General features: G+C 40.9%; 1 protein-coding gene across 8 annotated transcripts in view; it reads left to right on the top strand.

Moving 5' to 3' along the window:
• EBF1 (EBF transcription factor 1) overlaps positions 1–14,698 on the top strand; it is a 399,213-nt gene that overhangs the window by 246,054 nt on the left and 138,461 nt on the right. For all 8 annotated transcript variants that reach the window (XM_057541219.1, XM_007165539.2, XM_057541218.1 and 5 more), the window contains one exon: positions 11,301–11,382. In XM_057541219.1, the coding sequence (XP_057397202.1) occupies positions 11,301–11,382 (82 nt within the window). The remainder of the gene's footprint in view (positions 1–11,300; positions 11,383–14,698) is intronic.

The raw sequence follows: 14,698 nt of genomic DNA, 5'->3' as shown, positions 1-14,698 counted from the left end.
TGCATTATGATTTTAAAATGATAAATTTCTTCTTATATTTTTATGAACTAGAACACACAGACTTATTGGATCGCCCATAATATAAACTGGAATAATTTGGAGCTCATGAGATTATTGTCAGTGCTCTGTGGGCATGATGCCCACTGGTCATTTTTATTTGGAGACTGATCCTGAGCTTTAAATCCAAATTAAGGAGTCACTTGTTTTTGTCTGAACTTCACTTGTGTGGCATGTTGGAATGCAGTGATTTTTTTCAATGAAAGCCATTGCTCAAATTAAATTCATTATCCCCAATGGTGTGTGAGCCTGGAGGATGGGAGGCAACACAGAATGATGCTGAGATTGGGATGAGGAAGGATGTGTCCAGAAAAGTGAACAGACAAGGGGAGTGAGATTTTTTAAAAAGGGATGTTGAGGTTTAAATAGGCTTCAAAATAATTTTCATCCTAGCAAGACTTCTTGCTTCTCTCTTGGGGAACAGCTCCTTCAGCTGATGCCTTTATCTTTTCTTTCCTGTTTGGTAGAAAAATGAGCTTATTTCTTTTCCTTGAAGCAAAAATTTGTCAAGTATCAGCTTTCCCTGGCAACCAGGAACTCCTTTCTTTCTCTGTGGCTTATATTGGACAGGAGGTGGGGTGGGTGAAAGAATTTAATTTTTCTTTTTACTCAGAGGTGATTTGACATAAGTTTTTACACCTGGTTTCAATGACACATGATTAGATGTCCATCCCTTCTGTGCAGTTCACTATTTCTGGTGTATAACTTTGCATTTGTCACATGGTATTGACATGACTTTTGACTTTAAAAAATAAATTAGATATCAAGGCTCAACATTCAGTGTACATCCGAATTATCTGAGTATCTTACCCCCTAGCCTACTCCCACCAGGGCAAGATTACCAGATAATTCTGACATAGGTGGCCTGCACTTTGATGAGCTTCTATAAGGGCAGGGGTGAAGTTGTCTTCTGTGCTTGAGCTTGGCACGTAGTAGGTGCTTAGTTAATACTTAATGAAGGAGGGACTGAGTAATTTAATGGATAACTTAAAGAAATAGGCTGAACCAAGAAATAGCAAATCACCAAGAGCTTTAACCACTGGGTTTCAATGAAGTCATCAGAAGGGTATGTAGAATTTCGGAGAGAGGTGATCTATTTCATACTATTAGTTACATGACATTTTGTCCCTTTGGGTTATGCTTAAATGCTTTAAGACCAATGGCAAGTTTAACTTAAATAAAATATTTTAAACTTTGATGTTGAGGAATTCTAAAGTAGGAAATTGAGGATACCAATGGTGTGGAATCTGCCCAGTTGATACTCTTTTATGAATTATGCATATGAGAAACTAATAATGATCTACATTTTACAGAGTATGAGGTGGATAGCTCTTAGGTGTTCTCATTTGAATCAACTGGCATATCTTAGAGCATAAAGACTTTAGCAAAGACACTCATCATTTTTAGTTCCTAATTTATCCATTGCAAAATGGGGGCAGCATTCCCTAGGTTCTATTCTGAATGATATTCACTTCCATTTTTACAAAAATTAAGTTGTTTGTCTTTTCTTAAAGTAATGCCTATTCAGAAGAAATTCAGAGAACAGAGAAAAAAGTGGAAAAAGGAAAGACGTCATCTTTGTGCTGTAATTCAAAGTTAACTGCCATTAATACTAACGGTCAATCAAGTCGGATATTTACTTACTGTTTTCCAAATACAGCTGTACCTGGTGCTGTGGGGAAGACAGAGGCACTGTAAAGGTGTCTGCAGTGCTGTGGAGGGGGCAGATGGTTACTCAAGTGACTGGAGTACAGAATGTGAAGACAGAGTGTGACCAGAGCTGTAGCAGAGTGGAGGAGGGAATGATTAATTCTAGCTGAGGTTCTTGGGCTCAGTGCATTTAAACTGCACCTGGAAGATAAGTAGGATTATGGGAGGGTGAGATGGTGTGGGGTTGGGGAAGGCATTTCAGATCCAGGAATCCAGCCTTTGGGGAAGGCAGGAAGGAAACTTCATGTTCAGGGCGCAGGGTGTATCTCGACGTGACTGAAGCGAAGAATGCAAGAAGGTAAAGAGTAGGGTACCAATGTGCCTGGAAAGGTAAAATCTTGACATTATTAGGGACTTTGACCGATCCCCTGATCCAGCCATGGCCGGAACACTCACAACAGATTAATACTTTATGAGTATTCAACCTTTCTTGGTAATTACTCACAAACCCTATCACCTGCAGCGCCCACTTTTTCCCCCCTGGAAATTCTATTTTTAAGTGGTTTCCTTAAAAATAAAAGTTTTTTTTTTTTTCTTTTGGAGAAAAACTTGAACCAAAGTCAGTGTGATCTTAGTACAGTTGGTATTAAGGGAGAAGAACTGGTACATGTTAGGCTCTCTGGGAATATTTATTGATTGAGTAAATGAATGACACTGAACATTTACAGTTCATAAAGTCTTGAAAAACAGTAGTGACTTGGGTGTTCAAAAAAACCCTCATGTTTCAGTTACTGTGGATTTGAACTTCTTGATCTTTCTCTGGTGTCGGTCACCTCCACAGGGGAAATTAATATCGAAACTCTTAGAGTCCTTAGGAGGAAAAGTGAAATTGTAACATCAGATTCTAAATGAGTCTGCTTTAAAATTTTATACACATAGGTATTAAACAGAGGGGTACTAAAAGCCTTTTATTTTCAACCTGTGGCTTTCTGTCTGCAAGAAAGACATTCAAAGATAGTGACTTGTGGAACTGGTAACCACAGATAGTATAACTAAATCCTTAAGGTGATATTCACTGACTCCTCCCAAGAGACCCAGGTTACACTGTTTTTGCTTTGGCCATCATTCTCTGAACTTGGTTTGACTCTATTACCAGACCCACTGGTCATTAATTGTGGTTAAAATGCATTTGAAATAGGCGAGGGTGTGCATAAGCAAAATTGAAACACGTTAATATTTAAAATTGGGAATATTCTAGTGGCAATACCAGAAATTTGTATGGTGACTTCAGCTGTAATCTTGAATGAATTTGATGATGCTGATAAGAGAATAGCTAGATATGGTCAATGATCTGTACTCCCATAATATCTATCATATATATAACATACAAAGGAACGTAGTTTCATGGATGTGGGTTTTGGAGCCAAACTGCCTACATTCAAATCCCAGCTCTACCACTTACTTGATAGGAAACCTTGGGCAAATCTCATAACCCCTCAGTAGTGTTATCTATAAAATGAGAATTGAGATAGTACTTCATAGGGTTGTTGTGAAGAGTAAATGGATTAATCCATGTAAAGCACTCAGAACAGTGTCTTGTACATGGTATACTCATGTGTCTGCTGTAGTACCTGCTAAGTTGAGGTGTTGAGGTTCCTCCCACTTCACCTTTTAGGCCGGGCTTTGTGGGATGGGTCATTGTTATTGAAACAAAGTTGCCACTGCACTTGCATCTTTTCCAGCCTGGGGAAGGATTTGCACCAGTGACCAGAAATGCCTGTCTCAGATCCTATCCCTGGGTCTGCAGGAACTCTGTGCCATGTGATTCATTGCAGATCATGATCCTTGTAATGGAAACAGTTTAAGACAAATACATTCTCAGTCTATGCCCAGCCCCAAAAGGACAAATACTTGGGTTTGTTTTTTGTTTTGTTTTGTTTTTTAATTAATTTTTATTGGTATGGTTGATTGACAATGTTGTGTTAGTTTCTGCTGTACAGCAAAGTGAATCAGTTATACATATACATCTATCCACTCTTTTTTCGATTCTTTTCCCATATAGGTCATTTACAGAATATTGAGTAGAGTTCCCTGTGCTATACAGTAGGTCCTTATTAGTTATCTATTTTATATATAGTAGTGTGTATATGTCAATCCCAATCTCCCAATTTATCCCTCTCCCCTTCCTCCCTTGGTAACCATAAGTTTGTTTTCTACATCTGTGACTCTATTTCTGTTTTGTAAATAAGTTCATTTGTACCATTGTTTTAGATTCCACATATAAGCGATATTATATATTTGTCTTTGTCTGTCTGACTTACTTGACTCAGTATGACAATCTTTAGGTCCATCCATGTCACTGCAAATGACATTATTTTGTTCTTTTTTATGGCTGAGTAATATTCCATTGTATATATGTACCATATCTTCTTTATGCATTCCTCCGTCAGTGGACAATACTTGGTTTTGTTATCTGCCTCATTCCTGCTGCAAATCAAACTACTAGGGTGACTCAAAATGTCTGCCCAGGGCCAGGGTTTGTACCTTAATACATTTAAGCAAGAAACACTTGGCATTTGAGTAATCTTCATAAAAGAGTATCCCTGAAGATGAATGCCTGCTCTGCCACACCAAGTTCTACAGTTCTTTGGATGTGTGATGCTTTCTCATTTAATTTCCAGTCTAACCTTGTAACAGTTGGTGTAAGCTACAGCACCCTTGCTCTGGCTTCCCTTCTCCATGTCATTTCTAAAGAATTGTGATTTATTCTTTCCCCATTGGCCACTGGTTATTTTGTCCTCCCTTCTCACTTTCCTGTTGCTTTTTCCCACCTTTCAGATTTGACTTTTAGCGCCAGGAGACCTGTTTGTTGTGGGTCCTTTTACTGAAACTATTTTTAAATTCTTTATTCTGCTGCTCTGCTATCCCAAACACCTTTTTCTTTCTTTTTGGTAAATCCTCGCCCCTAATTATGTCCTTCCATTACGGCCCAGCTTGAGCTCTGAGGTCAGGGATGCTTTTCAAGTTGATCATGTTCATCCCTTCAGGCTGAGAACACTTTGCAGAAATGTCTAAGATCCGAGGGACCTTGGCCACAGGAAAAGGTAAACTCCTTGGAGTCAGTGACCAGGAATAGGGGCAGCACATGCTCTCCCTCTGGGATCCCCAAGATAGAGCCACAGCTTGGTATCATTCCACCTCCCACTGTGGGGAGGGAGGAGAGAATGTGCCTTATCTGTGTAGAAGCCTCTCTGTGACCCTCGTTCTCCCCTTCCTGCCTTCCTCATCTCTCAGACAGAACTGGGGGGAGTTTGAGTCAAGGCAGGTCCTCTCTCAGCAGCGTACTTGAATATCAGGAAAGGAGAGGCGGTCAGCCAGGCGGTGAGAAACCTTTGCCCTCACAGAGGTTCAGCCTCCTCAGCCTGCCCTGGTGGCATCCCTAGGATTTTGGCAGACTTAGGGGTATCATATTTTCACATGCATGAACTGTACTCTACTTTTCCTGTGGACTAGGAACCCAAAAGTGTTGACATTGAAAATAAAGTTTTCTCTTTCTAGCTGTTTTCGTCCCCTGTTTTGAAGGGAGATCTATTTTTCATGGCAGTGGCCATGGACTCGTGTTTACCTCTTCGTGGAGGGCTCCCATGGAGTAGTGATGGCATTTCTGAAACAGTCTCTGGCATCTCGGGCGGTCTGGATAGGGATAGGTGCTTTCTGGTTAAATATTTTTAATTTGAGAGAATCCTTGTACTCCTGGAAAGTCTTCCTTGGTTACATCTGGGCAGTAGATCTGGTCCTGGAGCAGGCAGTTCTGTGCTTTGTCATCAAAGCAAGGAGGATGGCTCAGTCTATGACAGGAACTCCTCCAAAGAGGCCCTTTGAATCATGAGGCATTTCTCTCTCCACCCTCCAGCGAGTGTGTGTGGGAACAGCTTGAATTTCACACAGAAGGGACTCCACAGTTGTTTCCACACAGCTGTTTCCTTCACTGGGCCAGAGTGAGTCTCCGTGTCTTGAATATCTTTGAGAAGGATCGTCTGCCACATAACCATCTGTGGGCATAAGTCAGAGGAACTTTCAGGGAGGCTTAAGACTGCAAATGGGGCTTTTATGTCTTAGTTTAGGTGTGCCTTGATGCTGTTCCTTTCCAGCCTGGACATTATGAGAGCGGCTGAAAACATCCAGACATGATTTTTCAGAATTGGGGTGGGGGAGGTGAAAACTCAACCTGCTCAGCCCAGATCTATTGCAACACTTTGCATAATAATTAATGATGTATAAGCTGTTGCCTAATGGACGGTTTTACTGTGTATGCCCTTCAGTTGTGACTAGCTGGAGTCCTCTGTGATTTAAACTACTACCTCTCTCCTTTATGTCTTGGCCTTTGGGTAGAGCTGCTGTAGTCATTATTTTCTCTCTTTGGTTTCTTTTTTATTTCTTTTTGTAGGTCACTCATTGAAACCTATAGTTCTCGTCAGATACATAGATCTTGGCTTCTTTCTTAACCTTAACATTCAAAGAGAGAAGAATACTTTCTGTACCTGAAAAATCTCAATATCTCTGAGTGTTAGGCAGTGAGCAGTGGCCAGGGACAAATGATAATGAAAATAATTATCTCTTCTTCTATGCCAGGTACTATTTAAACACTCCACATATATTACTCATTTAATTCTCAATAACCCTCTGAAGTAGTTTCTTTTATTGTCCCCATTTTACAGATGAGAAAATTGAGGCACAGAGAGGATAAGTAACTTTTCTAAAGTCACACAGTTAATTAAAGAGTAAAGCTAGAATTACGATGAAAGCCACACCATGTTGCTAAGAGGGAGGTACTGTTATTCCCATGTTTTATTGAAGCCACTGAGGTTCAGGGAATTGTAGAAATTTACCCAGGCTTGTCTTATCTTTAACCCAGGCTCCTGTCCAGTATACTCTACTGCTGTCTTCATTTTAGAATGTTCCCATTTCTACCCTTAGGAGGTCCTGGATTCTGTTTAGTTGTACAAATATTTACTGAAAACCCATTGGTTCTGAGTCTTGTGCCATGTGCTGGGTATACAGAGATAATTTTTTGTTATTTTACGTCCTCGTATGGATGGGTCATATCCTGTTGGCTAATTTCATCAACTTTCCTTTTGGGGGAGCCTAGTGGTACCTTTGGTATCCAGTGCTGTGCTTGTCACATGAAAGCTACTCCTAATACTGAATATCTATTGGTTGGTAAAATGTGATACAAGGAAATCACTGAATAAACAATTATGTTCTACAAATGTGTGTGGTCGGTTCAGTTAATGTTCAACGATGGATAATGTCCTACATTAGCCTCATTGGTGAACCTAAACACAACTTTCAATAGGATGTCACTTTTGGTTTTATGACTGTCACTTTCCTAATTGAGGTAGTAGACTAAGTAGTGCAGTAGCTCTGGTGTTGAGCTTTATTGGGTTGGCTTTTGAAAAGCTAACACTGTATTGGAAAAATCATGCAACTAGAAGTCAGGACATGTGGATTATAGTTTTATCTCTCAGAATGATTATAACTGTGTGAGTATTGTCGTGTCTTCTGATCTCTCAATTTTCCCATATGCACGACGAGTAAGATAGACTCAGTGTTGGTTTAGGTCACTTATAAAGTCCTGTAAATCACGGAGAAGATTCGTACCATGATGAGTCCTTTGGGCTAATATAGGGTATTAGTTTAGTTTTGACTGTAGATAAATATCTTAATTTTGTTGAGTCTTAGTTTTTTTACCATTCAAATGGGTTGATCCTTCCTGGCCTGCCTAATTTGTAGGACTTTTGTGAGTATTTAGTGAGATTCTGGGTATATAGGTGCTTTGGATAATATAACACTGTATGAACACAAGATATTATTCGTATCGAAAGTTAACGGAAAGGTGTCAGGTTTCTCGCCACTCCTCCCCCCTACCAAAAAAAAAAAACCCTGGAGTTTGATCCTGGTTGGGCTGTTTCCTGTAGTTTATAGAACTCTTTGGAACGCTAAAGGGTCAATAGGGGCTTTGTCCTGCCTTAGGTCAGTTTCCCACGGTTGGGGTAAGGCTGCACACTCTTTCTCCCGACAACGTTATCAAACACACCCGACACTCAAAATGTGGTAATTTGTTAGACAAAAGTGAGGTCTTGAGTTACACTAACCTCCGCTTTGTTCAAAGCACCCCTTCGGAATCTGAGATCTTTTCCATAGGCTAGCAGAAGTGCACGTGTCCCCCAGGTTTACAAATGCCTTAAAAACAGCCTGATAAATCATCCCCCAAGTTTGTGTACCATGTCTAACTTCGTGTCTCGGTGGGGATATTTTTAACTCCTGCTTCTAACTCCTCTCAGTTCCTTTAAGGAAGTGTGATCCGAAAGGGTCAGACATTTGGCATCTACTTGGGGGAAAACTTTGAAAGAGTTCCTGATGCTCCCCCTGGGGTAGGGCTGGCTTTCTCCAAAAGAACTGGCCCTTCAGAGTGTCTTTTCCACATAAGGGCTTGTGCGAGGCCCCAGGCACCAGTTGATGCCGTCTCTTCCCCACGACAGATGGTCAAGCCTTCAATTTCAGCTAGTGGTCTGCTGTTGAGAGGGCGGGCAGGAGATTCTGCCAGCGTGCCAAGTGACAGGGCTGCTTAGGGTAATGGGGATCTGGTGTGTGCCCGGCATAGCTTTTGTGCTAACGATGGGCTGGTGACAGGCGCCTCACCCCGGCTCATCGCTGAGACAGAAGATCCCCTTCTCCCTTGATTCTGTTTCTCTCTGGCAGAGCTAGCATCCTGTTTGCTGGTCTTTCAAAAGCCATTTTGGCACCAGATGGACCCCCTCACGGGGGCTAGCAGTTGTCTGACTTGAAGATGTCAGAGGGTGTGCTGACAGCTCCTTCTAACACAACCTGAATCTGGCTGTCGAGTCTGGGCTCAAATGGCTTAAACACACACAGGCAGCAAATATTATCAACCCTGGGGAACCGGGAATGGGAGCCGGGTGCCCACTGGATGGAGAAAGGCAGCGACGTCTCCCTCCACAATATTCATGTTGACGGAGTGGAAATAATCGTACTAATAATTAGTCTTATGATTACACTTATTTGTGCAATTGCCATAATTAGTACAGTTGCTGTCAATGGTACAATTACTATTAATATCAATATTGCACTACTTCTATTATTATTAAAACTACTATAGCATAATGGTTAAAAGCACAGGCTCTGTGCAAATTTGAGTTGATTCACATTTAATAACCTTTGGGCAACTTATTTAACTTCTCCGAACCTCAGTTTCCTCATCAGTAAAATGGGATTAATACTGGAGTTTATTTAGGAGGCTTGAGTTGGGAAAATGCATTTGAAATTCTTAGCATTCTGAGCACGAAGTAAGCACCTAATACATGAAAGACATGATTATTATTACTGCCACCATCACCATGCTTACTGTGTTCCAGACACTACGCATCATTGCAGTTAATTTTCACACTTGCCTTATTTGGTAGGGACTGGTATTATACCCAATTTATAGATAAGAAAAGTGTGGTGCAGAGAAGTTCAGCTATTTATCAAGGTCACACAGCAGTACCTGTCAGAGTTTGGATGGGAATCCCATTCTGGGTATTTCTAAGGGTTGTGGCTTTTCTATCATACCAAGCTGACTCTTACTGTCAACTTAGTGATAATCAGCCCTGTCCTGGGGTTTGGGTGGCTTTTAAATATTCCCTTCCAACCAGCTATGCTTGGAAGAAGCAGCCAGTTTTCACATTTCAGGTGTCTTTGGATGTAGGCTTGAACCCCAGCAAGATGGCAGACTCACGGTCCCGACCTCCACCACATTAAACAGAGTCTGACAGCAATGTGTGATCACTAGGACATTTGCCTCTGAGAGTTCAGAGGAAAGGGACAGTGCAAAGGCACCTAGGATTGTGACCACTCTCTCAAACCCCTTTCCTTTCGCCCAGACTACTACTGAAGTCAGGAGTCAGCGCTGGCCAGTTGGGCTAGGGAATGACAGTGTTGCCTTTGAGCTGGATTTCATTTTACACAGTTGGGTTTCAGCAGTGTTCCATGAGTCATTTGTCTTGTTCAAAATGTTGATAAACTTTGGCCTCTGTGAAGAGAACCTGGAAGTAGGGATGAAGGATTGTTCAGAAGCCAGCTTTTACTGATGGGCAGTTGAGTGTTGCATGATGTTGAAAGAGCCATTTCAGGAAGATGTTTACATTTTAAAATGTTATTTTTGGGTTGACAAAGTCATTGTCTCTCTTCAAAGAGTTATTCCCACGCCATACTTCCCTCTTGGCATATTCTAAGAGACCAGGGAGGAGAGAGATTCTGCTGGGATATCTCTCAGTTTGGTTTTCAGAAATTGGCTGAATTTGGTGCATCTTTGTGCTATGCTGTCATTACAGAGGTGTTATTTGGTTGATAGGCTTTGTACTCAGAGCTAAGACCGGACTGAGGCATCCTGGAGTGATAGTTCTTCACAAATTATGTGTGTTGAAGTAGGGATTTTACTCCGGTGTAGACATGAAGTGGAGAAAAGGTGAAGACAAGAAAATTCCTATGGGAATTTAACTAATCAACATTTTAATGCAGTGTAACATTTTGGGAAAATATTTGGGCCTGAAATTCACAGCACTAACAGTGAAAAGGAATGAAGAACTTTCGGCAGCTTTTAAAATGCTTCTTTCCCCAAACATAGGCAGGTGGAGAGGTTTAATTGTAGGTGGCCAACAAGAATGCCCTAACTGGACACTTTTGATCCTTGCTGCCTTTCTGTGATAAACTTTAACAACTGCCAGCTGAGAAATATAGAAATAACTCATCTAAGTTATCACCCAGACCAGGACACTTTTGAAAGTTAAAGTGGGTACTGTTCATACTTACACTAATACAACTGGTGTAAACTAGAATTATTCCCGGCAAATTGGGACCTTTGGTCACCCTAGCCAGTAAAACCCATAGATCTCACTCTAGAATCAATTCAGAGATCAAGGTGGCAGTGAGGCAGGACGTTCCTCCTTCCATCACAAATAGCTTTTGTCTATAGCATGCATGTAAGGAAAACATATGGGATATGTTCAAGAAGCCAAAGGACTTCAGTCAGTATGTGAATCTTACCTACTTCTCATAAGTACTCCTAATTAGAATATTTTATTTGGAGATGCTAAGATAAAAAGTGTTTACCATCTCCTTACATTCATCTAGCGTGTATCTTGCCGGTTCATCATCTGTGAATTTACGGGGCTTAAATTACATGTTGTTGTCGGGGACTATGAGTAATTCTCAGGCAATTATCTTCTCCAATTGGACCCTGCCTTAAATTATGGGGAAGACTTACCCTCTTTATGAGTGAACATACTTCCTTGGGGGCTTAATTCTTTTGTGACATCTGTTGGCAGCACGGAGAGCATTCTCTTCATAAAGAAGGTCCAGCTTGGATGCAAAACAAAGGCTAAAGCTTTAAACAAAATACTGGCTCTAACATCATTCTGAATATTTCAGGAAATGTGCAGAGAATAGAATGCATGACCCAGAAGTGACTTACTACTTTTTTCCCTTCTGTGTCAGGACTGAAATGCTAACCGTGATAATTTGTTTCTTCACAGGTTCTTCTTGAAATTTTTCCTCAAGTGTAACCAAAATTGCCTAAAGAACGCGGGAAACCCACGTGACATGCGGAGATTCCAGGTGGGTCTGTCTTGTCTTTCGTATACCTCAATAATGACATGAGTATCGGGAGAGGGTAAAAAAGTCTTAGGTGGAGAAGAAACAGTATCATTGTTTTCCCAGAGGTGCAGAGCAGGTGAGACTTTGGGTCCCCAGGTCTCTGTACTCTAGAAGTTGTTGTTTTTATTAGAGAAGAATTAGGATTGAGCCACCTGCGTTCACTGGTTGAAGCAACGGTACCCTTTGAGCCTAGTTTGGCTTCCCAAATGGACTCATAAGCTTAAACCACTGCAGGTTAAGTGAAGTACATACAAAATGATGCATCCTTTGCTGAAAGTTCTACAGGTAGAAAACTGGTAAATAGGAGCTTTGTGCTGTTTTGGAATGATGTCACCTTCCTCCTTCCTTTCTCTCTGTTTTCCTTTTCCAATCTTGGAAATTGTTGTCAGTAATTATCTATTAAAAATGGACCCCTGAAGAAGCAGGGCATATCTAGGGCGGTATGGGTGACACTCAGTCTGTTTCAGAAATGTCCTTGTACAGCAACATGTAAATGTTTTCAAGCATCAGTCATATCTGCCACCATTTAAAGCATGAGTGGTATGCTAACCTCATATAATTATACATTTACTAAAGGAAAAAAGATGTGAAAATACATGTGTTAACTTCCAAGACACAGACATGGTGGTTGGGTTTTAGGAAGGGTTGCTAAGTTCTAGATACATGCTTCTCAAGTCCTAAAGTGCTGAGAATCCTCTGGGGATCTTGTTAAAATGTTAATTGAGGTCTGAGATGTGCCTGAAATTCTACCTTTCTAACAAGCTCCCAAGCGATGGCAAAGCCATGGACCACACTTTGAATAGCAAGGTTCTAGACCCTTGTGTTGCTCTCCGTCTAATTTTATGACTAACTCATTTGCATGGTCAATGTTAGTTTCTCCACCAGAGTAATGATTCATCTATGGATGCCCATGGGGTCTGTCAGTGAAAAATAGCATGGTGTTTAAGGTATGTTCTTAGGTATAGTTAGTCCACTTTAAGTGTAGATTGAAATATATGATCTCTGAGAGGATCTTGACAAATTTTAGCTGCATATTCTCTGATGGGAGAAAGGGAAGGGATGATTCTGGGCACTGATTTTTGGATGTCAAGATCTCTTAGTCTCCAAGATGATTATTTTTATTTTAATTTTTATTATTATTATTTTTAACATCTTTATTGGAGTATAATTGCTTTACAATGGTGTGTTAGCTTCTGCTTTATAACAAAGTGAATCAGTTATATATATACATATATCCCCATATCTCTTGCGTCTCCCTCCCTCCCACAAGATGATTATTTTTAATAGGTGAGACTCAGTAGTCTCATGAAAGAACAAATTCAGTAGAAAGAAGACATTCTCTCCTGAGATTCTGAAGCAGTTCTGGAAATCATTTGGCCTTGCCACCTTTTGTCCTGACAGATAAATGGGGAGAATCCCTAGATTCCTAGTGTCCTGGAAAATGTTTCTCCTGGGGAGCTTCTGACTAAGTGGGTAGACTTGGGTGCTTTCATTCCCACCCAGGACATTTTGCATTGAGTTGGAGTCAGCTTTGCTGGTGAAACATGTGATGCTATTAAGTATGTGTTGCTAAGTGTCTTGGAACATGAGGTTAGGTTTCAGTATAAACTGTGTTGTCACTTACCTTGGCCTTGAAATGGGCCATAGATCTCCTTTGACCAAACTTGGATTAAGAACAAGGCATATCCAGGCACGAACCAATTGATGTGTAATAAACGTGTCTAGTAGACATGTGTGATGCCTTATGAATACTGGGATCAACTTTGCTGTGCTTCTCAGGGCAGAAGAGTTAGAGATGGACTTTGGTGACACCAGGAATCTAAAAGAGTATGTGTGTAAGACTTCTGGGGCCTTGTTTTTCCTCACAGGACCTGCCAGTGAAATGTCTGAAAGCTTTGAATTATAGGAATGTAGCTCTTGGATGAGATGAGAACCAACTCAGTCTATTATTTTTGAGAGTATCTAGAAAGCTTTATTTTTACAGACAAAATAGTTATTCTTTGTTTAGCATAAGGGCTATTGAGTCAAGGAGGCATGAGTTAGATTTCTGCAAAACCTCAATTTCCTCAACTGTAAAATGGAGTAAAAATGATGATTCTGCTGATTTCACAAAAGACAGTATTTTGTAAGCATAACTAATTTACACATGATCAAATATAAATGTAAGCTTTTGGAGAGAATATTTGCTATAAACTAAAGCTGGGTCATTAGTTCAGTATCGGGTTTCTCAGCCTGGGCACAAATGACATTTTAGACTGAATAATCCTTTGTTTGGAGGTGGGGGTGGATTTGTCCTGTTTATCATAGGATGTTTAGTAGATGTCACTGGCCTCTACCCACTAGATACCAGTAGAGAGACCATCCCCCCACCGCAGTCATGACAGACCACAATGTCTCCAGACATTGACAAATGTCCCCTTGTGGGGGTGGGAGTGCAGAATTGCCCCTGGTTGGGAATCACTGGTTTAGTCCTATACCTGATGACCTCTGACTCTCCCTGGAAATATCCAGCAACTTAAACTCAATGAGCCCTAAACTCCATTGTCAGCCTCGTTTTATGTGTGTGTAAGCCTCCACCGCAAGCTGGCTTCTCTTCCTGTGTTCCCTGCCTGGGTTCATTCCTAACTGCCTTAAGTGCTGGAGAGATGACTGTTTACATTTGTGTCTGCATTCAGGGTGTTCCGTAGACATATGTATAACTATATGTGTCCATGTGTGTACCTTGATGTATGACCATGGACATTGTCCGTAATGATGATGATGAAGCTAACATTTATTGGGTACTCACTATGTGAGAGGTATTGTGCTAAGTATTTTACATGAGTTATCATATTTATCGTCACAATATATGCAAATAGGGTTTAAGAATGTGCAAATAGGGATTATTCCCATTTTACATATGAGGAAACTGAAGTCTAGAGAAGTTAAGCAATTTGCCCAAAGTCACCCATCTACTAAGTAGTGAGGCAGTGATTCAACCCAGTCAGTCTGACTCAGATGTTCTCTAGTGTCATGGGACAGTAAATAACTTGTCCAGAGCCTGTAGGCAATACTTAGTGAGGCAGTAAAGAGGTTTCTGGACATCTGAGAGCCCCAGTGGCTACCCGTGAATATGTGTTAAAATCCTGGGAAAGCTGAGGAGCATTTTCAAAAGGGGTATTTGCCGTGAATAGAACCTAAGGATACCGTCTGCATGAAGGACACTGGGATGCCAGCAAAGCTCATCAAGCAGTGTGTGGAGTTGTGTGGAAGGGTAAGAACTTGAGCACTGTTTCTG

Source organism: Balaenoptera acutorostrata, chromosome 2 (genome assembly GCF_949987535.1).
Source record: "Balaenoptera acutorostrata chromosome 2, mBalAcu1.1, whole genome shotgun sequence".
Classification (NCBI taxonomy): domain Eukaryota; kingdom Metazoa; phylum Chordata; class Mammalia; order Artiodactyla; family Balaenopteridae; genus Balaenoptera; species Balaenoptera acutorostrata.
The sequence above is the reverse complement of the archived record's forward strand: the minus strand, read 5'-3'. Positions and strand labels throughout refer to the sequence as shown.